This window comes from Streptopelia decaocto (assembly GCF_964273445.1).
Source record: "Streptopelia decaocto genome assembly, chromosome: 17".
Lineage (NCBI taxonomy): Eukaryota > Metazoa > Chordata > Aves > Columbiformes > Columbidae > Streptopelia > Streptopelia decaocto.
The window spans coordinates 6,763,534-6,790,918 of record NC_138672.1 but is presented as its reverse complement, the minus strand read 5'-3'; the positions used below and the strand labels follow the sequence as shown (position 1 = coordinate 6,790,918).

Sequence of the window (27,385 nt, the reverse complement as noted above, 5' to 3'; positions counted from 1 at the left end):
GAACACATAACCACGGACGTAGTTATATGCGGTGCTTTTATTTCAGCGCTGGGAAACCAGGGGTTCATACCCAAAGCTGGCTTCGACCACTGATTTGAACTCCACTACATTTATACAATTTGGTTACATACATATTCATTAGGGTTACAACGTATGTGTTGCATATTCATCAGATTACATCATTATTTCACAATATCAGTTGCAACCCCTTGGAACTACTCTAAGCATGCGCAGTATCCTCTGGTGGTCGTTCAGGGGGTCTTCAGGATGAAGTAAGGAGTCTTCTTCACTTGTGAACTTTTCACCTTTTGTCACTGCACATGCGCACTATTCCTATACTCATTATAAAATCATATAAAATACTCAGGTTTCTTGGATGCGCATCCTCAAGGTTTCTTGGATGCACATCCTCAGCACATCCTTTCCATTCAAGATAAGATAAGGACTTACTGAGAACTAACAGAACTAATTTTAGTTCCCTACTCTCAAACTAAGAGATAAAACCTTGTATACCATCTGTGAAATTTCAAGATAAGGCAAGAGGCTTGGATACAGTTTACAAAAGCAAAATACAGCTACTATAACAGTGGGAGAAGCAGGGGCTGAAGGAAAACACCTTTCTGCTGGGAAATACCCTGAGGTGAAGGGCCAGCGTGAGGACAGAACACGGGAGGGCGGGAGGGAGGAGAGGACGCCCGTGGGTGCCGCCGGGCTTCCCACTGCAAGTGTGATGGAGCGGCTGACCTGGGTTGCTGGAGGCAGACCTCCAGCTGACCTGGGGGATCAGCTGGAGAACAGGAGCTGAGGGGAGACCTTCTGATCTCTGAACTGCCTGAAAGGAGCTTGGAGTGTTGGACCCTCCTCACAACAACAAGTGATGGGGCCGCTCCTGAGCTGCCAGCACCTCCCCGGCCCCGCTGCCGCCCTCACGAACCAGCCCAGCCCGGCCCCACACCACCCCCGGCCGGGCCCGTTCCCGCCCGCTGGCCCCGCCCGCCCTTCCGGGCCGCGGCCGCCATGGGCCCGGCCGGGCGCTGGGTGCGGGCGGCGCACACGGCGCTGAGCGGGGCGCTGGCGCTGGGGCTGTTCCTGCACCGCACGGGTGAGCGGGGCCGCCGGACCCCCAGCCCGGAGAGGGGCGGCCCAGGGCCCGGCCCTGAGGAGACGCGGCAGCGGGTCGGGCTGTGCCGGCCCCTGCAGGGAAACACGGGCCCTCGGGGGGTGTCCCGGGGCTGGGGGGCGCTCGGGACCCCCCTCTGCTGCCTCCTCCTCCCCTGCTCCCCCCACCTCCTCTCATCCCGTCCTGTAGGTGCTGGACCCCGTTGTTAAGGCCAGAGAGAAAGATCCTGAACCCTTCCCGAGGAGTTACCGCTCTGTTTCGGGGTGTTTTCAGATCTGCGGAGGCAGGAGGAGCGCGGGGAGCTGCTGCAGCCGCTGCTCTTCGTCTCGCTGGTGTTGTGTTCCGTGCTGCTCTACTTCAGGGTGTCTCTCATGGACCCGGGTTTCGTCAAGGCTGAAGAAGAAGAGCAGGTATATTTACAAACAGAAGAAAGTGGTTTGGCTATAAAATATATAGTGGTTTTTTTTTCTTTTTCCCTGCTATGCTAGATAAGAACAATGTGAAATGGTTTCTGTTGCACTTGGCATAAAGGAAATATACATAGACCCTTGGGAATTGGGCCGGACAGTCTCTCACTCACCTTCTGTAACAGCAGAAGGGTTCACAGACTTAAGTGTATATTTTACACCATTAGACATAAGTCCTCTCTTGCATCAGAGGCTGCAGTACCCTATGGACCGTGTACATGACCCGTGTTACATTAACCACTAAGTGGTACAAGTGCAAAAAGCCTGAATTGAACAGCAGGCTTGGAAGAAAGTGCTCTCTGCAACTCTGTTTATTGACCTGTTATAGATTCATTGTGCTCTCAGAGGACGTGTACACAGACAAGTTACAGCGAGGTAAGTGGAGATGCAAAGTTTCATTAACTGAGGAATACTCTACTCCAGGTTCATGGCTGTATAGATTGTGTAGGACAAAAGTGTTATAAATTTTAATAATCCATCATTAATGCAAATGTTGGCTGTGTTATGAATAAGTTCCACTGCTTATACTGAAAAAACATAATTAGACATGAAGTCTAAGCTCATTTATTTTTGTCCCAAAGCATAGTGTTGGGATTGGTGCAGCATCTTATCCACAGTTATTTCTGCCTCTGTGCAGACGTTCTTTGGCTGGTTACAGCAGCCTGTACTGTCTGCAGCTTCTGTAGAAATTCTAAGGAATTATTTTGTTTAACATTCCTAATGATAGAGATAACCAGCACTGTCTATTAAGTAAAAGGATCCAGACAGCTCAGTCATGCCAAGACAGCAGCACACAGAACCTCCTTCGTCACTCCCTTTCTCTTTTTCTGTAGGGAGCCAAGAGTGAAGAACAAAGCATGATGATACCCCAAGTTCCAAGCAACGTTAAGATGCGGCTCTGCGGTTACTGCATGGTGAGGGTAGGCATTCACAACGCGCTAGGAAAGAACGGGATGAGCGATTTGCAAGCTTACGTTTTTTGGTGACCTCTTTGTTCAGCTGCTGTTGCCGTTGTTTTTCTGCTCCATCGTTGCTGCTCACTGCTCTGGAAGCGGGGCAGATCTGAATTCTGTCGTAGGGCCACCCTCCTGCTGAAAATCTCACAGAAAACCGTAAATACAACCAGCAAATTGAATTAGGATACATCCAAACAAATTCCGTAGCTACAGGGGTAGCGCTGATGGTCACTGGCACATATGTTGCTTTTCCAAGGCTGAAACAAGTCTCTGCTGGCTCATGGAAACAAGGATCTTCTTTTGCCATGGGAAGTCTGCATTGTGCATTCTTCCTGCCACATCAGTCAGACCTCACAGTATTGCCAAACCGGTTATCTTGAAGATATCACGATACAGTCAGAAAAACAGTTGAACACGACATCTAAGAACCGCTGGCAGCTGTGAGCTTGTTAGGAGGCCTAAAAACAACAAAACATTAGCCTGAGTTTTAAAAGATAGCATGGAGGAAAAATTAGAGCAATTACATTAGCTCTTAAATGAGTTTGCCTAAAGCCTTGAAGTGTCTGTTTTCAGAGCAATCCTTATCAGTTTAATAAAATCAAACATTATCCCAGCTTCCATAAATTCCTGAAGAATATCTACCAGGAGAAGCCAGCTTATTTTGAGACACTTATTGCAAGAGGAAAAGCTGGCAAAACATATATATGCTTCAGGGAGGCACATTCACACTGCTTTTCCCAGCCAGATCTTTCACCTTCTCTGTTCCTGGTACTTGAGCCGCTTTCCTGTGCAAGTGTCTTGTATTCACGGGGAGACGCTTCCCTGCTCTCTGCAGTCCCGTAGAGACACCCCATCCCCGCACACTTTCTTCAATAGCTGTGGTCGTAGTTTTTGGCCTTGACACTCATGCTTTCTTCAATAGAACATACTGTCTCTCTCTCCCTCCTTTGCACACCAGACTTCCTATAAATAGGTAGATAATAGAATGTATAGGTAAAGGAGTGTGGGAGAGTCGTTTAACTTGAATCTCACTCATTTGGATCTGTACAAAAGGGAATCGTGATCCCCTTTGTCTTCGCAATGTTTGTGTTGTGCTGTTTTCTCAAAATTGAGTGCTTTTGGGACAGCGCTGCTGTGGAGGGAGATGATACTGCGTGACGTTCTCTTCTAGCAACCCGGGCGCTGAACCAGCGCACTATTGCGAGTGTACGTTTGCTTTGGGTTTTGTTTTGCAGCAGCCCATGCGAGCCAAGCACTGCCAGCTGTGCCAGCACTGCGTGCGGCGTTACGACCATCACTGCCCCTGGATCGAGAACTGCGTAGGAGAGAAGAACCACCGGCTTTTCATGGTGTACCTGAGCGTGCAGCTCGCGGTGCTGCTGTGGGGAGTTCACATCGCTTGGTAAGGCCTGGAGTCAGCGCTTTGACCTCTGAAATCGCTCCTGGAGCTCCACCAAAGGGTTTATGTTGAACATGGCAGTGCCTGGATTTGCTTTATATTATTTCTTCCCCCTCTTCTGCATCCTGGAGCTCAGCTTTTCTGAGCCCCCTAATCCACTGAGGGACAACGTAGCTGATCAATAGTTGAGCAGAATCTGATAATTTGTGGTTAATTGTTCATCGTTTTAAGCTTAAATTAACAACAGTACAAAAGCTAACTGATTTTGCTTTAGTTCCTGTAATAGGAGTTTTGTTTACAAATCAAAGTTCTGGAAACTCCAGCAGGGTTTCATCCTGCTCAGGAGAGGAGCTGACAGGAGATGATCGTCTCTCTCCACTGTCATGGGAACCAGCATCTTTTAAACTTCTTAAAATCTAAGTCACTACTGGTGCAATCTCTTAAGAGTTTATGGTGCATTAACTCTCTGTCGTACAGGATGATCAGAAGCTTACTAGTTATGAATCACACTTAAATGTGCCACCAGGTTTGCTTGGTTTATGTAACTAGTTCTACATCTTTAACCGTGAATTTATGTTTCTTTGAATTGAAAGGTCAGGCCTCTATTTTGAACAATCCTGGCACTGGCTGCGGCACAACATTCTCCTCCTCGTGTCCTTCCTCCTGATCGTCATATTCACCATTGTTGTCCTGCTGCTGCTTGTGTCCCAGCTCTACCTGATCTCCTGCAACACCACCACCTGGGAATTCATGTCACACCATCGCATCTCCTACCTGCGACACTCAGAGCTGGAGAATCCCTTTGACCAAGGGATAATCCTCAATCTCTGGAGATTCTTCTGTTCATGCCACCTCACTGCATGGGAGAAAATCTATTTTCACAGGATCAATGAGCCTGTCTAGTCACAGTAGTACGTACCTGGTAGAGTCCCAACACGGCTGCAGGTTGCTGGGGAAAGCTTTGCTAATGCTGCCGTTTCCTTACGCCCAACTTCAGTGCATCATAAACTATGCAACCTGCTCCACAACCTCTTCATCCTGCAAATTACATTTCAAGGATAGTCAGGGTTGGTTTTTTGTATATGAGTGACACTGTTAAAGACAAGACACTGGTTCTGGGAAGGCCAGCGGGGCTGATTTCTGGACTGAGCAAACATAGCGTAGTTCTCACTGTGAGAACCACAGCACCTTTTGTCAGTAGCGTTGGGCGCATAATAGAAATAGCTGATAAAATATTTGGACAGTCAAAAGCAAATTGCCTCAGCTTAATGCTTTTCACAAAGATTTGAGCTTAATAGTGCTAATGTGCATGAGAAACAGCTGTAAGGCACCACATTCAGTTTATGAGATAATTAGCTGGTACTTTGTGATGCCCTGACCAGCTTCCTAACAGTTTTTTCTTTAAGTTGATGGTGCTGTTAACAGTTCAGAGACTACTTTGATGCTTTGGATAGAGAAGTAATACTTGCCTGCTTAATTATTTCTGCAGATAAATTCATGCTCAGGCCTTTACTTGTCAGGACAGAACCAGTAGCAGAGGTGGGTATGTCTTGCCCAGCTCAAGTAACACTGTTGTAATACTACTACCTCAACATACTAGTAAAATTTTAATAAAATATTACAAAGTTTCAGTGCAAGAGGAAGGATTCTAGGCTCTGTTTCAGTGATAGGAGAGGGTGCTGATGGATTTCTAGGACAGCAGCAAGCTTGCTTATTTTCCCTTGTAATAAAAGTTCATACTTCAAGTTTCCATGACAAACTAAAAGGAAGTTTGGGATGACCCATTATAGCTTTAAAAACAGAAAGGCTGTGGTGTGAACTTTAGTTCTCACCCTTTTCTGTTTAAAAACAAAGAAACCCAGCACCACAACAAAAACCTTTGTTAAAATTATTTTGTGCCTTAATTGCTTTGGCTCAGGAACTAACACCAGCTCAAGAGCACGTCTGGCAAGCTGGTAGGATGCACTCAGGGTTTAAAGTTGAGAAGCACTCCTGAAAGGACAGTGTAGTTAGCACAGCACCATAGTCCAAAAGCAGTTGAAAAACAGCAAAAGGATCCCTTTTTTGACTGACTTCAGAGTTCATAATCTATATCCGGTCTGGTTTGTTCAGGGTAGAAACTCCTGTCAGAGGGATATCAGAACACTAAGAATTGGGTTCAAAACAAGGATAAACCATCCAGAAAGGATTCTGCAGTGTGTGTCCCTGTGGCGCCTGCTCAGTACGGCTCCTCTGCCATATTTCTGTTTTTTCAGGGATCAGTCAAATAACATTTGTCAGCAGGTACTACAGCTCGAAACATGCAGTTTGCTCTGTTTGGTAATTCTTTTTTTAAATGCACCAGGATGGTAATTTACAGTCTTTTCACTTTACTGTAAACTATGAATTAAAATATTAAATATGCCTTTTTTGGTTCTTAATCCCTCTCTCTTTGAACTCAAGTTCTAGGTTTCACATGCGCTAACAGTCCACTGTGCTACTTACCAATTACAGAGGCCTTGACCTTAAGAAAAGTCACAACACAGTGCAGGTGCCAACACAAGCGCAGCATTACCGCTCAAACATGGGTGAGGAAGACATCTGTCCTGCTTTAAATGGGCTGTTACGCTGCAAGGCAGAGCAGGAGGCTGAAAGGACATTTGCATGCAGGGAGTTTTCAGAAGCAGTTACACTTGGCTCTGAAAATAGGAAACTGAGGTTCAGTGTGAATTACTTGTTTTGCACAAATGTATGTTCTTACCTCTGAATTCTGAAGCAATTAGACCAGCCTTGATTTAATAATGACGACTCACTAGTGCACCCAAACCTTATCTGCAGATCCAGCACAATTGTGTTACTTCAACTTCTGTCCACCTCTGGTGAAGACAAACTGAAAGATTAATAGCTGTGCATCCTAATTTGTCATCAGTGTGATGCTTCTTTTCTAGATACCCTTTCTTTTTTGCCCAGCAAGCTAACATTATGAATTTAAGAGAAGAAAATGTATCTTATCAAGTATAATTACAAGATGCGTTACCAGGCAAATGAAATAACCTTTAAATTAACTGGTTTTCCACTATTAACACTGTTGTTATTTAGCTATCCCCAAAAAGATACAGGTTATACACATTGATAAAGTCTGTGGAGAAACCACTGCAATCATCTGTATGTGACAGCTGATGACACCATGTAATATGTGCACAGACGAGGAGGGGGGGGAAGGAAATATTACTATTGACATTTACACAGAAAAATAAAATCCTGTCCGTTGAGCAGAATATGAGTAGCCCCAATCTGAAACATTCAGCTAACACAAGGAGATGAAGAGCTGAAATTTCATTATAAGAAAAGGTATCTTTATTTTTAAAAACCAATAGCATGTGCAAAGCTGTGGCTTTTTCATATAACTGAAAACAATAGTTAAGATTTAGCATCCTCCAAGAAGTAGAAAGACAATCCTTTTCCTTAAGATATATCACTTGGATCATTATCAAACCCCAAAATCATTATCTTGGTTGTGTTAAAATCCATTCCTTCCCTGGCATACATGATTATGAGTGGGAAAGCACATAAAATCATTACAAAGAGGGAATGCTGCATATATTTCCTAGAAAATATGTAAGAAGTGGCCAGTCCCTCTGCTACTCCGCAACTTTAAAAAGCCGTGCTACTGACTCAGGCTATTTGGAAAGTGTAACCTGGGTTGCAGCAATGGTTTGATTTCATTAAGTTAAATCCAGCTTAAATTCAAAATTTCCATCTGTATTCCATGGCAGAAGATACATCCAGTTAAACATTAATTACTCCTTTAAGATAATTGACATCCAATATCCCTCCAACAAAAGAGGCTGAAAAAACCCCCCAGTAGGTTGACTCAGCGTGCAGGGAACTCCCTTCCCGGGGTCATCAGCACCACCAGTTCTACAAATTCTGTTGACTTTTCCATCACCCATGCCAAGTCCTCTCTGCACTCCCTCAAGGTGGTAACAATCTGTTCACGTTTCTTATAGCACAGGAATCAAACATCTAAAAGGTGTCTGGAGACAAAGTCAAAGTCCTTGAATACAGTCTGCTCCTTACGGGTTAGGAGAGAAGCCTCCTCTGGAGGAGTAAGGATGGGCTTTTGTGATGTAAACTCTTCATCAAAGTTGCTAATGTCAGCGGGATCTCTTAAGGTGGGCACAAAAGGCGGCTTCAGAGCCCTGGCAAACAAGGCATCCCAATTGATTTCCTGGAATAGAAGGAAGCAAACAGGTCAGATTGACATTCAGATTATTTATGAAATGTGAAAGTAAGAGGGTGGATTGCAGCCTCCCTTCCAGATCAGTTGCAACCTGTCTTATTTCTACCAATTAAAGAAAAATAAAGTAAGAGAGAAAACTGAAAAAAGGCCCAAAGTACAGAGATTCCATACGGCCTCAGAACATTCTTCAGAACACCAAGAAACAAAGTTACAGCTCAAACTATATTTAGGAGGGACAAAAGCGAAGTGCGGCTGTGGCCAGGTGGATCTGTGAACCTCCCAGCAATTCCTGCTGACATCCAGGTTCTTTTCTTACTCCAGACAGGGGTTATAAGGCAAAGAACTTCTGGGAGATGGGCAGTGACAAGGAGGGCTGTAACACCTTCACCTGGAACAGCCATCTACCCTTCCCCAAAGCAAATGTGTCTTTAACCTCAATTTCTCTTGCGATTCATGTGTATCCTACAAATGCAGGTGCCACCAAATAGACCAACTGGAAATCACTGTCATCACCAGACAGTGTCTTTGACTGCTGCAGTTTTATTTAAAAGGGGTATTTGTTGATGGCTCAAAAGGGAAGTATATTTGTACACAGAGGAAGAATAACAAACCAGCTCTGGAAGCTTATAGATCCCAGAAAACACACTTGGGAGATGTAATTCCAAACATGAATCAAATCACACATTCCTGAATGCAGCAATGAGATGCAACAGAAGCTACCACTGAGATCCCACTGATAACTAACGGAAATGTGTCTTGATACCAACAGAAAGCAAATCACTCTCCTCAAAAGCACAAGAGATGAGGGAGAGAGACACTGCGAGTTCCTACCTTAAAAAAGGCCTGGATTTTAATCTCTTCTGCATCTTTTTCCCCTGCTCCCAGTCTACGCTCTGGACATTTCCGAAGAAGCTGCAGGAAATATCAGTTCGAAATTTAAAAAAAAACAGAGCAAGGATGGAGAGAAATAATGTTCCAGAGAGAAAAACAAAAGGAAGGGGACGGACCGACCCATCAGTGTCTTCTCATTCTCACTTTGCAGCAAGTTCGTAATCTGCTAGTAATAGCTCAGACCTAGTTCCTTGCAAACAACTTCCCAACACCAGTAAGACACCTGCTATAAACTGCATGAAGAATCTTAATTGCACAACAGTGACTACCAGGTCACATCCAAAAATTGAATCAAGCCACCTCCACTGAATGACGCTGACACTCCTGCCCTTGAATCAACACTCCTCTGCTTCAGACTTAGCAGCAACAGATCTCAGTAAGAAGTGGCTTAGTCATCCTCAGACAGAAGAACAGCATTTATGTAAAGGGATGGAAAGGAAAAAATATGTGTAAATTTTAATTGTTTCCTTAATGTGTGTAGGCAGCTCCAGATCCTGTCCCACTAGAGTCCCTCTGGATGCACTTGCACAGCAAAAGGAAATTCCTCAGGCTCCCAGAGATCCGTCAAGCCCATTACCTTACGGATTATAGAAAGCGCCTCAGATGAAAGGAATCGTGGATACCGGACTTCATCATTGACAATACTGTCGAAGACTTCTTCCTCGTCATCTCCAGGGAATGGTGACTGCAATTGTGACATTGTATTACTTAATCCACACAGCACCCATTCCTCACTATTATATAGGGATGAGAACAGCAGGGAGTTGCATGGTTTAATTAGCGTTTGGCATGCACTATGAATGAGAAAAATGTAATTTAAGTACTACTACGTAGTTAGCTACATTCAGCAAAACTTAATCTCAGGTGGTTGGTACCACTTTCCCCTAAGACTGTTCAGCGAGATCCTCTCAGAGAAAGGTGGTCTCACCTCACCAACGAGCATCTCATAAATGAGCACACCCAGTCCCCACCAGTCCACTGCCCGCGTGTACGAGATGTCTGTCAGGACTTCTGGAGCCAGAAATTCAGGGGTGCCACAGAAGGTGTTTGTGCGGTCTCCAAAACCTATTCCTGTAGGAAAAGAACGTTCTTGTAAAATGCAGTATACATTAGTGAATGGATCACATACAGCCTCAGCTTCCGAAAGCTGTTGTTTATCGCTTGATAATCTAATGTTGTTCATTGGGCAAGAGTTCTAATCAAGGCTTGTAAATGCCAACAAGGAAGTATGAAACCTGAGGCCTTTAACAGCTCCAAATAAGAAACATATAGGTAATGCTTAAATAAACAGAAAACCACAGGAAACTTCCTGCAGCTTCCATTGCTCGTTTACTCAAGCACGCATTTTGTGGTACCCTATATTCTGGCTCCTTTAAATGAACAAGCAGATTGTAATCTGCTTCACATGTTTCCTGAAGATCAAAGGACAAAGTCCTCTTTCCAAGTTCATCACGGCCAGACAGGTGAGGTTTTTTTTGTTGTTTGTTTGTTAGGTTTTGGGTTGTTTTGGTGGGTTTCGCTTTATTTCTAAGTTGGGGATGAATACAAGTTACACACAACCACCTCAGTACCTGCTTTGTGAACACGTTGCTAAAGCCGAGATCCTAAACCGGTTCTGGTGGTTCAATTTCAGCTTCAGCTTCAACAAAGTCACTCACCTTCCTTACACAACCCAAAATCTGCGATCTTCACAAATCCTTCAGCATCTAAAAGGAGATTATCCAATTTCAGGTCCCTGTGGGCAAAGGAGAGGAAAGAAAATGGCTGATGAAATCTGAGGATTGCCATCCAACATCTTTTTTTTTTGCAAGAGGCAGAAGCCAGATGTTAATAAAGAGCATAAAAATCTAAATTCAGTAAAGTCTACATTTGGTTTAAATAATGTATTAGTTGGAAGACTCCCCTTAATTTATTGATATTTTCCCCTTAATGAAAGGCTCACAAAGCAAAGCAGCTGGGTGGGGCTTATTCATCTGGAAAAGAGCATCCCACAACAGCACGACAAATTACTTGACTATCCCAGTAAAAAAGAAAGCAGTGACTTACAGGTGCCCCCCAGAATGTATTGACATGTCACAGAGGATGAATCACCTGCAACATGTCAGATGAATAGCTTCTAGATGACTTTCTTTACTGTAAGCACGGTGAACATGCTGATAGCAAGAGGCAATGGGGGAAAATAAAGACAGAAAGAAAGATTAGAAACCCTGGCAAGACAGCGAGCTCCAGGCACATAGCTACAGGAAAAGTAAACTTTCAAGTTGCTGAACTGTCTTATACTTGATTCTTTGCTGCATTACCTATAAACAATTTTCTTCTCATGCAAGAACTGGAGCCCCAAGACTACGCAGGCTGCATAAAACCTAAAAGGAACAAACAGTTATCAGGAAATACATATGAGAATCAAATCTAAAAAATTATAGTGCCTGGAAACTGGACTAATTCTAACTCACCGTGCCACATGCTCCGGAAAGACATCTTCATGGATGCGCATCATAAGATCACCACCTGGAGTGTATTCCATCACAAAACAAGCATGATGAGGTGTCTGGAAACACGCAAACATGTTCACAAGGAATGGGTGATCAGAAGAATTGACCACTTCAAATATTCGCTTCTCACAGTTCAAGCTGCCAGGATTCAAAGAATGAAAATGTCAATGTTAGAGCTTGGCAGAAAAACCTATTTTGAGAAAGATAGAATGAAGAAAGCAATCTTTACATCTTAAGTTAGAGAAATAAAAAATGTGGGCTAATACAATATTTATCTCACATAATTCCAAACCTTGAGTTGTAGAGTGTTCTTCAGGTGTTATTCCAGCAGAAGTTAGAAAGCAGCGCTGTTATAAGTTTCCTTCTTCCTGGTTTTAGTTACCCAAGCCTTAAGGTCACATTTAACCTTAATAGTACTGTGACTAGTATGCATCATAGCTGCTCATGTTTGATTACAGGTGTGTTAATGTAGCCTCTGGCAACAGCACCATCTCTAAACAAAGCTCACCTATCAAGTTCATCTCTACTAATAATATCTTTTTTCTTCAAGGCTTTGATAGCATACAGCTTCCCCGTTGGCTTGTATTGGGCCAGCAGCACCTGAAAGAAAACAGAAAAGCTGTACTTCCAAGAAATGTTATTTCCTTATCGGATTGACTCCCATCGACACACATTATTTCCATCCACTCCAGACAATCATTCTCAAAACCAAGCTCAACTAACTCTAGAAATGGAGCACTTTTTTCTGCTCCTTGTGCTGCAGCAGTCCAGAAGGCTGTCAGTGGAAGTTACATTTTCACAAACACCAGTATCACTGCTTTTATGAGCACGTCAGAGCTCTCACAGCAAGAAACCACGCACACAGTTTTTGGGAATGGAGCTATTCTACTAGTGCTCACAATCACACAGGAATGGCAATGGTGTGCTTTATGAAATAACTTGCACTCCCTGGACAGTTTTCTCCAGGCTTTGAAGCCACAAATCTTCAGGAGTTTTGACTGTTAACAATGCAGTTACCACCTGCTTGTGTGGTTGGGCTGGGTTTGTTTTGTGTATCTGCATCACAACAAATCTTTTCTGTACTGCAGTGTTTCTATTCAGACTCTGAGGCCCATCTTCACAACCACAGTCCCATCACCCCCCTTCACAAAGTGCACACTTCCACACTACCTTCCCAAAGTGGCCACGTCCCAACATAGCGATGCAGTGAAAATCCCCAAGCTGAACTGTCCTTTTCCTGCAGACAAAAAAAGAATTGTTGAGATAATACCCCAAAGATGCATAAACGGACAACAAAAGAGTGTGTATTTGTGTTATGGGAAGAAGCTCTGTAAAGCAAAAGGAAAAGCAAACAGCTGTGTCAACTGCTCCTTGTCTAAGCTGAAATCTTGAAAACTTGGGCTTGCTGCTGCTGTTCTGTCACCAAAGGAACAGGTAAGCACAAGGTAAGGACACTGGTTCCAGTGGCAGCACTCTGACTGCCATCTGTACTGGCAACAGGAGCAACAATTCTGACTCTCCAAGGCTTGCTTTCTCTGTTACCATAACAGGATTAGTTTCCCCTCCATCCTCATCCTTAGGGTAGTAAAATTCAATTTCGCCTACACTCCTTTTAGCAGGCTCAACAGCCATTGTGTTAATCAGACATGAACATGTACATCAAGTGCTGGTAGGACAAGGGCATAAGCAGAAGTTCTCAAATGTGAGCTGGAAATGAACACGGTGAGATAACAGACATAAGATGTTGCTGGAAAAAAAGTAGCTGAATGAAGAGATGCTATAAAATGTTATGGCAGCCACAAGGTGTTACCAAGGAAACTCAGGCTCCAGAATTGCTTGGAAAGAATAAAAAAAAAAACCCAAAAAACCCAAAAAACAAACCAACAGCCTGAACACTTGAGTCCAGTTAAAAAGTAGTAGACACTCCATACTCCTCCAGTAAGTGAAATGAAGGCCTATCTACTTGTGAAGGACTCAACTCCTTCCTCAGCCTTCTCAGAGAGAAGGGAGGTGGGTGCCAGACTGTATCCTGGTTACATTGTTTTGACAATGGGACCCCTCAAAAATGAAGATGAAATTATGAACATAATTCTGTGATCTGAACTGCGAGATCAGCTTAGAAAGATTTTGCTGTTTGTGCTTTTTCGGTCAGTATTTGTTCAACAACAGTAATTTTTTTTTTACTTGCCCTTTTTTGGTATATTTACTGCTGTGCATTCTTGTTACATACAAATTGTGACTTTACCTTCTACTAAAGTAATCTATTATGTTGTAGTGCACAATCTATCACTACACCAAGTGTTGGGGTTAATAAACAGATAATGCACAGCAGACATTTAGACAAGTAAAGCTCAGAGCAGATGTCTCACCTACACTCAGCACTAAGACGCTGCTGCTGAGAAACCAAAGCAGACCTTGAGCAGAATGTTAGACTGTGTGTGCTCCAAAATTTCAGCCCAGTGCCTCTTTAATCTGTGACCCAAGACAGCCCGTGCTGCCCGCAGTTACCTTGGAGATGCCGGGACTGGAAATTCTGTTAGAGCAGAGCCGCAAGACTTCTCAACATGCAGCCTCTTCAGACACTACGAACAGAAAGAAAATTACAGTGTGTGAACCTCTGGATCACCAAGTCAGACCTGAACACCCACATCCAAATTTTCTCCTCTGTCATGATCCAGCATAACCGCAGACAAGTTCTTGCAGTTGGTCATTGCCTCTGCTTGGAGGGAAGCAGCATAAAAACCGATTGTCCTTGGTCAGGCAAAACTATTCCCATGTATAATATTTTTTGATATGGTCAATCCCTTTGAACCAAATGCCTTTAGAAGTCGAGAATAAAACATTTCCTTTTAATAAAAAGGCACCTCATGTCCCAAAAATAGTCACAATTGTCAGAGAATGCAGTCTCCTCTGTCACCAAAGCCAAATGAGAAAGGGTAAGATGTGGCAGAACACAGGTCATTAACTATTATGCTACTCAAGACAATTTTCCTGCTTGCTCCTGTCAAAAGTGTAGAGTTCTTCTTGGTTTTGCCCAGTTTATTTAATGACACAGAACTTCATTTGCTCCTAAAAGCCTGCTGACCCTCCTTCTCTGCTTTGTCTCTGCAGTCATCCACTCTGTACTCTCGCTCTGAACTCCCAGTGTTGACCTACCTCACATTTTGCTTCTCCAAGAAAAGCAACTTATAGTTATAAGAAAAAAAAAAAGAGGTGCAACACTTTTGTGAAGACTCCATGTCAAAACAGCTCACTGGATTCCGAATCGCTGGAGATGAGCCAGCTAATGAGGTGCTGCCTGCCAAAAGTACAGTGAATTCCTTCAGTAATAAACAATTAAGAAGAACCAGGCCCTAAAAGAACACCAACCACCAAAGAAAAGTCTCCCTATTAGCCCAAATGATTACCGGAGAATCTGCAGGAGATGGTGTTGATTCTTTGGAGTTGGCCATCAGGAAAAGACGTGGAGGCTTGGGTGGTGCTTCGTCAGCAGACGTAACCTTAGCCCCAGGAAAGCCACTGCATTTGTAAGACAAATGGAAAGAGATCACCTTAGGGCAGAACACAGTACACAGACACCTCTGCAGCGGCTTTGCTCTATGAGCAAAGTTTAGGTCAGTCCAATACACTGGACAACAGGACTCCCTGATACACACAAGTCAGTGAAGTATCATCAAGATAAGCTTTTCTAAATGAATGAAAAGAAAATGAGCTATGAAGTTGGTGATGGACTCACATTCCAACACGAGCTCTCTGATGCTGTAACATTGATAAAACATAGGTGTGTAGAAATAAGCCATTATGATCAAGAACTTTAAAGAAGTTTTGATTTTAATAGCAACACAGAAGTTGACTCAATTTATTTTTCTTTCTTTAGGTCTTGAGAATCAGTGTGAATAGTCTCTTTTAGAAAATGACTACATGAAAGAAGAGTGTACTCTGACCACAACAATCACATTGTGACCTTGCATAGAGTTCAGTTACTGTACTGGTGAAGACATTTAATGAGTGGAATTTTCTTTACAGCACAGAAACAGTACATCTTTTTGTCTGTATAAAACAACTTTTCAAAATCAGATTTTGTGTTCTGGTTTGGGTATTTTTTGTATCATGGTGTTTACTTATCACCACTTTCCTGCCCACAGATCTCACCATAGAGGAGAAGAAAGCTGCTGAAGTTCCCCTGGCTCTGGAACACACCGCTTGTTAGAAAAGCAATTCTGGAAATTGGTCTAACTTCTAGTGATAAATCAGAGCTGGCCACAGCGTATTGAACAACCCACTAAAACCACATCATTTCAGGCAGCATTGGCTTTTCTTAAAATCCTGTATTAAGTTTCACAGATACATTTTTCTCATCAGTATCTTCCTGTGTCTTAATAAGGTGCAAGAGAGCTTTAAGATCTACCCTGCACCCCCTTCAGAGTGTCCCCCAGCAACACCCAGAACATGACCTACCTGCTCAGTTTGGACACTGAATCAACACGACTTTGTGGGGAGTCTGGAGAAAAGTCTGTGTGAATGGGATCGTGGAGCGGGGGACTCAGAGGGTTCATGGAGCTACACGGAGGGAGGAAACTCATCATCAGGCGACCCCAGGCAGCAACATTTATGTTCATTTGAGGAGCTCGGAGAAATTCCTTCCCTGGAGGAGCCAGAGTCAGAACACCAGTGACATTACAAGGCGCAAATTGCAATCTCACGTACTGTTATTGTCACGTATTGCTTTCACCTAAACACACGTGGGTTACTGAAAAAGGCAGCTCACCCTAGGGAGAATGGGCTTTTTTTTTTTTTCAGGGAAGAAAGTTTAATAATGATGATGAAACAGATCTATTATTTCACCTAAGTTCAGCTCTATATAATATTATAACAATCCTCAAGTAGAAATTGCACCAAACAGTAAAAATTGATTTTAAGTCAGGTTTTCTCCTATTTCAACACTGCATTTTAATCATGCAGCCTGCTAACAGAAAGTTTCTGATAATGTCTTAAAAAGAGTAAAACATTTGGGATATTTTAATAATTTTTACTACTTCCTGAATAATAGAAATATAAAATCTCATTTATCCCCACTGCCAGGAGTTCTCAGTATGTAAAGTCTTACCTTATTCAGCTTCGCGAGAAAGAATTTGCAGACAAAAATGAAAGTATGCAAGTTATTCCAGTCCCTAATCTATTAATCTGAGATGCCAGCTCTAAAGACTTGACAGACAATCAGAAGCCTGTTCGTACTACAGTCTTCTATAACGAGTTTTCCAGAAAACCTTTCAATATCTGTTCAGCAGTACCAGCATTGCTGGTTACATTAATACAGCTTGCGTCCTGGATCTTGCTAAGAAATGTGTTAAATAACTAGTAATTACATCCTCCTAACAATGTTAATTGTGAATACAAACACTGCAACAATATCACATTACACACCATGCTGCCTGCTCTTTTTGTGACTGGAGAAACTTTCACATTCTAATAGAGCCCGCTTACTTACATGCAGTAATTAACAAGCATTTTAATGTCTCACCAATTTAAAGGGATTGTGCAAAGCCCTGCCCTCCACACCCTGGACAGCAAGCAGCCAGCTCTCTAGCAGCTTACCTTTCTGTTTGGGGAAAATGCGTTTCTGTCGCTGCAGTTTTGGCTTTCTCTCAATGACAGGATTACAGAACATCACCTGTCAGAGAAGCAAAGGGGATTTGTCAGGATTTTTCATTTACACACTGTGAACACAAACGTTCACACACGCCTGCTCTCTCATCAAATTCTCCATTCATATCTGTTTGGTAAATTAGGAGTCACCTCCACAGACTTCAGACTGCATTATTCTAGCTTTACCCTCTAAACATCTGTTACTTCAACTGTGGTTTTAGACACTTTCCGCTACCTGAAATGCAGAAAATCCCCAGAATTAAGACCAATTCATATCCCAAAAGAAATGAATCTAATTTGTAAAGGCATGCACAAAGAACACAGCCACTTGTAGGGTAAAAAAAGCTAGTAGTCTATGGCACTGAAGTAAAAACAAAAAACCAGAACCAATCCCCACAAAACAAAACCAGAAAAAACAAGAAGCCAAGGAGAGGAGGCAAATTTTGGTACGTGAGGTCAAAATTCCACTTTTGGAAAGACAACCACAGGAACTTTCATCACAGCACAAAGCAGAAAGTACTGTGGCTTGTAAGGGATTATCTGGATGATCTCTTCATTGATGGCAATTCAAATTATTATTAGCCTCAGAAAGATGATAAAATAAGCGTACCCAGAAGGAATTTGCATCTCTGATTCTACATCTCTGTGACTCAATTCTGGCCATTAAGCCACATGTTTAATTAAAGAGTCAATGACTCATCATGAAAGCAAATAAAAACCAATGGATTTCAAAGTACACACACATATAATTACAGTGGAACAGCTAAAGAGTCACTCCAGGCTATGGCACAGGAACATCTGTTACATCATGTTCCTTATTCTTACATATGATATTGATGCAAAAAGGTTTCAAGTGTCATTCTACCCTTCTAGATTATTGCTCCTTCCACTCCTTGTATCCTGGGTGCGACAGCTGTTTTCAGGCAGGCACCCTAAACAGAGAGAGTTCTCTGAAAAATAAGCAAAGCTGACATGTGTACCTCTGCAAAAAGCAGTCCTTGGGGTTCAAGGGAGAGGCACATCCCGTGACGTTCATTATCAAGGAAATCATCCAAACGTAAAAACTTCACTGCACACAGTTCTCTCCAGTCCCTCCAATAAATTGCAATTTCCAGCTCGCGAGACTGGTGGGATTGGCGAGTAGAGAGGGAGGGAAAAAAAAAAAAGCAGAAGAGTTACATAGTATTCCATGCTCTGGAAATGGCACATGCACACATACACACTGTTGTAAAAACAAACAAACAAACAGTATGCATAAGAAACTTCTTTAATTCTTCTGTTTCCTGCTTTCTCTGATGTTTTCAGATTCTCTTAGCTACAGACCCTCTTCGAGATGGCTGTCTTGGCTCCCCATTTCACTAATCCCTGTGAGAGCCACTTTGCTGGTAAAATGAAATAGAACTGCTCAGATAAGGAAAAGACAACAGATGCTGTTCAGGCTGAACCTCTGCCATGGATGTACTGCCTTCAGGAGAAGACTAAGATAAGTGGCACATGGGGACAGCAGCAATAGAGAGTTGAATGAAGTGGAATGGCAGCTAAACAAACAAATCAGGTAAGGTGGAATGGAAAAACAAATACAACACAGGGAACCTGGTGCAGACTTACCCGATCTAGCTCAATGACAAAGCTCTGGTCCCATGCCTGGTTATTAACTGGTCCCCAGTTTGTTTGGCCAACCACTTTATTGTCCACTTTGAGCACAGCAAGGACCTCATCTGGGCAAAGGAGAAAACATGGATTATAATCTTTTGCCAAAGAAAATCTCCCACGCTGAAGGTGAAAATCCAATCAAATGTATTTTCCAGGGGAGTAGTAGGAGGACCAGGTATAATGCGACTCATTCTCTCTCTTAGTTTTGCAGAAACCAGGTTTCTTATCATTACATTAATACCAGGCTAATGTAGTACTTGGATGAGAAGCCCCCACGCTCCTGTATGACACTCGCAACACAACAGCGAACCCCATACTCACTACATGGCTCTTCGTTCCGCAGGTACTTTCCTGCAACACCACGGCCATGGATACCCAGGCCAACTCGCGTTCGGGAGAGAGACCTCAAATCGCTTGGGCTGCCAACAATGGGAGAAGAACTAGTCATTCGGGAACGGCCTGGAACGTTTTCCAATAGATCCTGACACCCCATCAGTCTCACTTCCAGTGTTCCTGAGGAGAGGAAAGAATCTTATTTTGTAAAAAATGAAGTGATTCCAGTCAGCCGGTCCTCACTGGGGTCCAAGAATTTCTCAGATTCATTATTTCTTGGTTAACAGCTCAAAACTACCCCAGATTAATAGACTGCAAATCCATATGATCAGAAAGTTCTGTTCCTAGAAAAATCAAACATCCATATAACAAGAGGCATTACAACAATGAGAAGAAATGGAACTGATTTTTCCCCTCTGGCCTTCTCACAACAACATGCCACGCAGCATTTATGTACCTGTGAGGGCTGTAGGTTTAATGACTGAAGTGGGTTGGACGTTGCCATGCTGAGCTCCCAGGGAGGAGGTATTTACTAGTTCCTGCTTGATGAGTGATCTTTTTGGGTGATCAGGAGAAAGCTCACTAAGCTGATGTTCCAAGGACAAGCGCAGCAAGTCAATCTTCTGAGAGGACTCCTGCAAACGACCCTGAGCCTAGCAATACAGAGAAGAACAGAAAGTAGGCAGAAATTTTCGATGTACAGCCCCAGTCCAGGTCCTATTAATCCTTTACGAACTACTAGAGTAAGCTCCAAAAAAAAAGACTGGATAACATCTTTCTTAGAAAGGAACAAAGTGAAACATTTTCCGATAGATCTTGACCAACCCATCAGTGTCATTTCCGATGCTACTGAGAAGTTTCCCCAAAGCAAGGAATGTTATTCCTAGAAGGGAAAGGGATCCCAATCAGTGTGTCCTCACAGAGAGACAGGAACTTCCCAAATTAATAACTCTTGGTTAACTCAACTTGTTAATGATAAATCACTAATGCTGAGGCATGAAACGACCCTCTCAAGAAGGCCTGAATAAGCACTTACCTCAGCCAAAAACTTGCGATCCTGTACCCGACTCCCTCCTAGGATCTTCAGCACATTTTTTGCCCCCTCAGCTACAGCAGCTTCGATGCGCAGGTGATGTCTCAGCTCCTCGATACGCAGCTCCAAAGCACTGATTGTGGTCCCCATCCTCACTAGCCATTTTGATGATAAAAATATGATGAGGATGAAAACTGACTGAAAGTTCTGGATCTGATGGTTTTGGACACATCTGTTCTAAGCTGTATCAGTCACCTAAACCACCTTACCTGCTGGATCCACTGTATCTTCCATCCCTCCTGCTGACTGTGATACTTTCACAATGTGCATGCGGATTATTTCAATCTTTGTCTTGCTGTCCTGAAGCATCTGTTGAGCTGTAGCCAGCAGCTTCCGCTCCTGCCAAAAAGAAAGCATATGAGAGAGAGAACCACGCTTATTAAAAATGTATTATGATGATGTGTTCACATAAGAGGATGAGGTGGTACCTGAAAGAAGAGTCATAAATGATCATGAAATGGCATAAGTGAGCAGTTATGTAAAGGAGACACCACTGAGGTTCAAGAACTTTGAGATCACTATCTCCATTTGTAGAGTGAAAGGACAGGTCAATAATACCAACCATTTCGGTCACTGGGACCTGTGGTTCACTGGCTAACTGTGCTCAACAGTTTTTTGTGACCAGAAGTTTTGAGCAAATCAAAATATCATGACCCTCCAGACTGCTGGTCTGACTGAATTAAGCTTCATAATAAGCTTGGATTTTTTTTTAAATTATCCTTTGATTTTTCAACACAATTATGCCAAACTCAAAAAGTGTGATGAACATGGAACCAGTTCACCTTTGAAAATTTCTCTCACATAAAGAGATACCACATGCTGTAACGTAGAGTCCGTAGCTTGAAGGGAGAGGTAGGTCTCTCCAAAGGGCCATTCATCTGCTTGAGAATGATAACAGAAGCTACTCTATAGGAACCTACCACTTTCCACTGGGACTACAGAAGAATTTACAGGGCTAAAATAAAACAACATGATTCCCAACTCTATCATTAATACCACCAAGCAACATTCAAGAGCACAATCAGCATCTGCCATGTAATAGCTGCTAAAAGCATCAAAACTGCCAGACTATGCCTGTGTGGCTGGTCTAATAACACCCCTCCAACAGCGATCAACACCAGATGCTTCAGAAAACGGCAGAGGCAACCAAATCATGGGCCAAAGTGGAATAAACTACACTTTCAGAAAAGCCTTTTCCTAACATCCAGTAATTACAGATTGGCTTCAGTTCTTGACAAATGAAAAGTGCACCATCCAATTCCTTGTTGATTCCTGCTAAACTCCTGAAATCTGCAACATGCAAGTCTAATGCATAACTGGAGTATTGGTTGTCCTGTGCAGTTATGTGACATGCTGTCACTCTGCTGAGCACAAAAATGAATGCAGAGCTAGGATTCAGTCAAGCAAGCTTCACGAATTAATTTCTTTCATACACCAATTACCAGAGAGAGTTTGTATATGGACTTCAAATAGAAATTTTGATCTGGGAATTCACGTTCCCAAATGGTTGTTTATTCCTGCTTACCTTGGATGTTGAATACATTTGGATCATGTTCTCAGCTCCTTGTTTCACTTTCATTTCAACGTGCAGCTGCTTTTTCAGAGCTTCAACCTTCCGTGCCATGGGGTCCGGGTTTCTTTCCCAGAGACAAGGATCTGGAGATACAGATCCATCTGTACAAACAACAAAATCGATACCATTAGTCATCTTTTCTTGTGTCATTTCACTGGGTTATAGATGGGTGACTGTATAAAAGAAGGTTAGGCTATAAAATAAGGTATAAAAAGGTCTCATCTACAAAAGTGACTGCAAAACACTGTTTCAAATGAAGCTCAAGCTCATATCTGGAAATATTTCTTGGTTTATCAATGAACCTGTCCTAACAAACCCTCTTCCAATTTTATACTTATTCATCCTACAAGATACTTGGATGTTTGACTGCTCAGAAACTCGATTCAGTGTCTTCAATTCCACCTACAGCCTGCTCCTGAATACTGCCCAGGCCCAGCACTCTCTAGCTGGTCTTCTCCCTACACTGAACTCTCATGTTGCCACCTTTATTGCCCTATTCTCAAGTTTTTACTGCACAGATCATTTCATCAGCTAAATACCAACAGAAGAAACTCCCACTACTTGTGAGCCCTCAAGGGAAAAATACATCAATATCTATAAATATTGAAGTACTATACCAAATTTTCCTGTCGATCATGACCCAAGACCTACCTGTCTTCCTCTCCTCTTTGTCTGTTATTACAATCCTTGCATTAAGCTCCTGAAGTTCCCAATGCAGCTGCTCCAGTTTTCGGTTGGAAGATTTCAGCACATGCTCTATATGGACAAGATTCTTTCTGTCTGTTGTTGCTTTGCGCAGGTTTTCTGCTCCCTCTTTAATCTTCAGTTCTTTCTGTATAGCACGGCGCAGGAGCTCCTTCTCACCCTCCAGTTTTTGCTGGAAGCTTGGATCCATTAAGTTCTCTCCATTGCCCAGCCGCAAGAGGCAGCTGCCCTGCAATCGAGCACCGTGGGGCAAGAGGATTTCAGAGACCACACAGTTCAACCATTTTTACAATATAGCAATAGCCTCATAAGACCCCACTCCTTCATTTCATTTAGACAGGTGTTCACATACATTCTGAAGCCAACCTTTTCACCAAATTTTCAAGCCCGCCAGACCTACGTGGAAATCGCAGAGAACGGAATACAACTTGGATCTTAACATGCCTTAATTTGGTTTTAAACCATAATGGAGAAAAACCTTCATCTTATTTCCTTGTTATTTAATGTCTACACCCATCTTTGTTCTCCAAGTATCAAAGCCCAGACAATATTTGACCTTGTTCTGACCAGCATGAACTTCTACTAGTAGATGCAGATTTTTATCTGAATATGTCTTATGCCAACTGTTCAAATACACATCTCAACTACCTTGTTAGAGATTTTTAGCAATATCACGAGCATGCATTAACTCTCAGCTGTTACCCAAGAAGGAGAAAACTGTAAAACCTACAGCTGTTTCTACAAATAAGCACGCAAAAGAGTAAGCTTAACTTTCTGCTGTATCTGAAAAGGGAACCAGACTGGTCCCAATCTGTATTCTGCTTGTGATTTGCAAGCAGTAAGGCAGCTTTAAAACATTGCTTATTTTGAGTTGCATTAGTAGCACTCAAGCTTCTTCTGGGCTTGTTTTACATCATTTTCAACACTACTTGCTCTAGTGATGCACGTCTCAGCAGCAGCTCTGAGCAGAGATGCTGTGCTTACAGACTCAGGACATACACCTGACCAAACAAGGTCTGAACTCAGACAGGAGCGGTGAAACTTTCATCCATGAAGATGTGACCTAACACTGGAACAAACAAATCCAAGCAAGAGGTCATTGCTTTTCTCTTCAACAAGAGGAGCGGCTTTAAGGCATTCAGAACAATTAATATATTAACAGCCTAACATTAACAGCTCACCATACTCCCTGCTTAAATGCAAAAGAAACAGTTGCACAGTCAAGCTCCACTACGCTGACTTAATGTCACACAGCAGGTCAGTGACTAAAGACAGAACTTGGGAATCCCAACTTGCTTTCATACTCTTCAATCGGTTGACCACATTTCCAACAATAACCCACACTGGTTTTGTGTTACTCATTTATGTTACTGCACTTTAAGAGTGTGCTGTGTGTCCAAAACCAATGTCATTCACACAGAAACCATTATTTAATCATATTAGTATATTTTGTTAAGCACCTCAAAGACCCAACCAAGCATCCTCCATCAGTTTTTGCTATGATTTCCATCTAATAGCAAAATCATTAAAGAAGAAGAAGGAAGGAAAAAAAAAATCTGTTTTAAAGTTGGCCTTAAATCAAGTTGGGTCTGCAACAGATACACAATAGCCAAAATAGGAGTTGTTCAGATTGGTAACAAAACAAAAAGGTTCAGATTAACATCCTGATTCCAGGAAGTTCTCGCCCAACTAGTAAAGCCAGGAACTAAGCCAGAGCTTTGAAAAACATCCAAAGTTTTGTGAGGAAGAACTTGAATCATGGAGTTCCTGAGTCACAGGCAACCTTTACCAGCCGCGAGCTGGAAAATCAGAAAGCTCACTATCCAGTCTGTAGCAAGTGACTTAAAGGAGTTTGCTGTTGTAATTCTCATTTAAATAATTAGAAAAAGCATAAACATTTCTATCCAAACTATGCAAATGGGTGTAAGACCCTCTGGATCTGATCAGAGCAATGGAATGAGTAGTGGTGCAAGAGTAATACCGACACAGGGTATGACTGCAGAGAACAGGTACAGTCTGGGCAGCTATCAGGTCAATTTTTCTCCACATCGCTCTCTGCCAAAAGCTTGTCTGAATGCCAGTTAACGCACCACGCTAGTTTTCTAAAAATATTTAGAACGTAAGCATGGTATGTTTTACTGGATCCCTCTTCCCCTCTGTGGATCAGAGAGTCTCATAACATTGCCATTGTTTGCACCCAGAAGATAAAAAGCCCTATACTGAGGATGGAAAAGCTGAATTTCAGTTGATCCATTTTGTATTCCGAGCCAGGAATTTCGGTGGGGTGTCAGGATATTGCCACAGCCTGCGCTGTAGCTGCTCTTGGTTCCTTGGGAAGGTCAGTCCTTCAGGATGTTTCCAATGCAATCTCAAAACACGTTTACATCCTGCAGAGAAATACCCAAACTAGCTTAAATTAGCTTGCTTTTGGTACCTGTAGTGGAGCTGCCAGGACTGACCCAGGGCTTCTGCAAGACTCAAGTGGTACCGAATTGTCTAGACTGCTTCCTAACCAGCAAAAATTCCAGCAGTATCAGAGCTGCACCGAGTCCTTTGGGCTGCAGCCCAGGGAGATCTCACCCCTCCGTTATGCCCAGCCTGGCAACAAGCTTCACCTGCACAAATCCCAGAGCAGACCTGGCCCTCAGAACTTCACCACTGACACAGAAACTGATTTACGATCTGATTTAATGAGCCAGTGATGAGGCGGCCATCCCCCCTGCAGACCACATGTGTTCACCAGGACATTTTAAATCGCATCTTTCACACCAACTTGGGGATGAGGCCTGTGTTGGACAGACTCACGCTAGCCACATTTCCTTATTTCAGAGAAAAAAAAAACCAAAACACTGCAAAGTTTGGAAAAGGGCAATTGCAGCCCTGTCAGGAGCCGGTGCCCTTTCCAACAAGGGCCGGGAAGGGCGGACAGCAGCCAGGAGGCACCGCTGTGGGAAGAGCCCGGAGCTCCTTGTGCCGCTCTCTCCATCCCTTCTTGCCCAGATTAGGATTGAGCCGCCTCAAGAGAAGCAGGCAGGACATCCATCCCCCCCGCTGCAGGGAGTTTATTCCAGAAATGCCTGTTTTCCCCAGCACAGGCTGCCCGCCCTCCCCCGGATCCCGTGTGCCAGCCCCAGCCGCCGCCTGGCCTCCCACACCTCCTCCGCACCCGGAGGGGATTTCCTCAGCGGGCACAAACTTGGCCCGAACCCCATTTCCCCGAGGCGAGGATGGGACGTTTTTTAGGGGATCCCGCCCACTTCGCGCAGCCTCTCCCAACCCCCGGGGCGCGGGCACCACGACAGGCGGCGGAGGCAGCGGGAGCCTCGCTCCCCCCGCGGCCGACCCTTCCCCGGGGGCTTCCAGGGGAGCGGGGCTTTCCCGGCGGGAGGATGGCGAGGGTCCCCTCCACCCTCGGGGAGCCCCCTCACCTCAGGCGATGCTCGCCCCGCCCGCCATGCCGCCGCCCCCCGAGCCCTCAGCGCGGCGCTCACCTGCGGGGTCCCCGCCGCCATTGCTCCGAACGGCACCACCAGCAACCGGCACTTTATTCAAACTTCAGCCTTCCCGGGAAGGTCCGTGACCGCCGCCAGCGCCCTCTCGCGGGGTGCGGGCCCGGGACTGCTGCCCTGGGGGAGCGGGGAGCCGCCCCTTCCCCACACGCCGGCCCTGCCCCCGGGGCGCCCCGCCAGCCGCGGCTCCCGCCCCTGTACGGACGTTGTCCCGCTGCCTTCGCCCGCCCTGAGGGGAAACGCGAACCCGAGGCTCGGCAGGGAGGTCCCGGGATGGCGGCGGGAAGGAGAGAGGCGCGACAGGCCGGACGCTGAGGAGACTGAGGTACCTCCCGCTTCCCAGCGCGGACATCGCCCCGGGCTGCTGGGGAAGGAGAGGCTTGAGGGCGTCGGTGGCCCTTGTGGGCACAAAACTTGTGGGTTCGTGCCAAAGGGACGGTACGGGGACAAACGCAGTGACAGATCTGAACTGGGGAGCTGCTCGGTTCCTGACGCCGCCTCTGGAAACGGGCGCTGTGAGGAAAAATCCCTGCGGCTGGGCCCAGTTCGCTGTGTTGAGTCGATCAGGTGGTTTCCAATTTTAGTTCTCCAGATTGATTTGTAACTGGCATTTATTTGTAGGGGAACGAGCAAATTGCAGCCCTCCTTTAGATAGTATGCTTGCCTGTCACCAGTTTTTTTTTTTACTAACTTTCTCTCTGCAGAACTGCCCCTCTACATACGTGAGCTGTGGTTTCAGCTGAATATTTAAGTGAAAAAAATAACCCAAATGCATTGGCAAGGCTGGCAGTAATCCCCCAGCTATTATGAGTGCAAAACCACCATGTTGCTGTTTTGCCATTGTGTCATAGGCCCAGTTTCCAACTGGAAAAGATACTTATTGCTTTTAGGTGTTAAAGACCCCCAATTGTAAGATCCCTCCTCAGCAGTATTGCATAATATTATTATTGCAATACACAACTTTGAGTCAGAAGGCATCCAAAGGTAATGGTATTCCCATGTACAAATTTAGAGATAAACTAATAAACAGAAATGTTTTCCTTTTATTTAATTAGAACAGTTTTTTCTAGCACAAGCATTTTGTAAATGATCTGCAACTGAATAATTAGTAAAAGGAAATCACCAGAAAATGTAAAACTTAAATCTAGCTTAACTGAGTTGAATTAATAAAGCCTTCAACTTCTATAAAGCTTGGAACATGCCCCTGTTGTTAATAAAGTGCATTATATTAATATAAACCCTTTTGAAACCTGTCGCTATTTGTAGCACAGTCTAGGAGCTGGTTAGTATTTAAGAAATTATTTTAATTGGACTGTTCATTCAGTG

The 27,385-nt window shown here is 43.8% G+C and overlaps 2 protein-coding genes across 4 annotated transcripts; one reads left to right on the top strand and one right to left on the bottom strand.

The window, feature by feature from the left end:
• The first annotated feature begins 917 nt into the window (after window positions 1-917).
• Window positions 918-6,362, top strand: ZDHHC12 (zDHHC palmitoyltransferase 12). 2 transcript variants are annotated; one of them, XM_082068027.1, is made up of 5 exons: window positions 918-1,102; window positions 1,394-1,530; window positions 2,421-2,501; window positions 3,779-3,945; window positions 4,536-6,362. In XM_082068027.1, the coding sequence occupies exons 1-5, from the start codon at window positions 1,018-1,020 to the stop codon at window positions 4,843-4,845; spliced, it is 780 nt and encodes a 259-aa protein (XP_081924153.1). In that variant the 5' UTR covers window positions 918-1,017; the 3' UTR covers window positions 4,846-6,362. The 2 variants fall into 2 exon arrangements, with proteins under 2 accessions (XP_081924153.1, XP_081924152.1); XM_082068026.1 differs by having other exon boundaries at window positions 934-1,102; window positions 2,421-2,507.
• A 908-nt stretch (window positions 6,363-7,270) lies between these two features.
• PKN3 (protein kinase N3) lies at window positions 7,271-26,352 on the bottom strand. 2 transcript variants are annotated; one of them, XM_082067714.1, is made up of 22 exons: window positions 26,042-26,352; window positions 22,497-22,779; window positions 21,798-21,946; window positions 20,482-20,611; window positions 20,216-20,367; window positions 19,637-19,832; window positions 19,168-19,359; window positions 18,802-18,911; window positions 18,174-18,317; window positions 17,143-17,218; window positions 16,006-16,192; window positions 14,955-15,066; window positions 14,056-14,129; window positions 12,718-12,784; window positions 12,056-12,147; window positions 11,509-11,685; window positions 11,356-11,418; window positions 10,714-10,790; window positions 9,984-10,126; window positions 9,633-9,740; window positions 8,996-9,076; window positions 7,271-8,152 (listed from the first exon to the last, which is right to left on the bottom strand). In XM_082067714.1, the coding sequence occupies exons 1-22, from the start codon at window positions 26,060-26,062 to the stop codon at window positions 7,940-7,942; spliced, it is 2,847 nt and encodes a 948-aa protein (XP_081923840.1). In that variant the 5' UTR covers window positions 26,063-26,352; the 3' UTR covers window positions 7,271-7,939. The 2 variants fall into 2 exon arrangements, with proteins under 2 accessions (XP_081923840.1, XP_081923841.1); XM_082067715.1 differs by having other exon boundaries at window positions 21,798-21,928.
• Window positions 26,353-27,385: the final 1,033 nt, after the last annotated feature.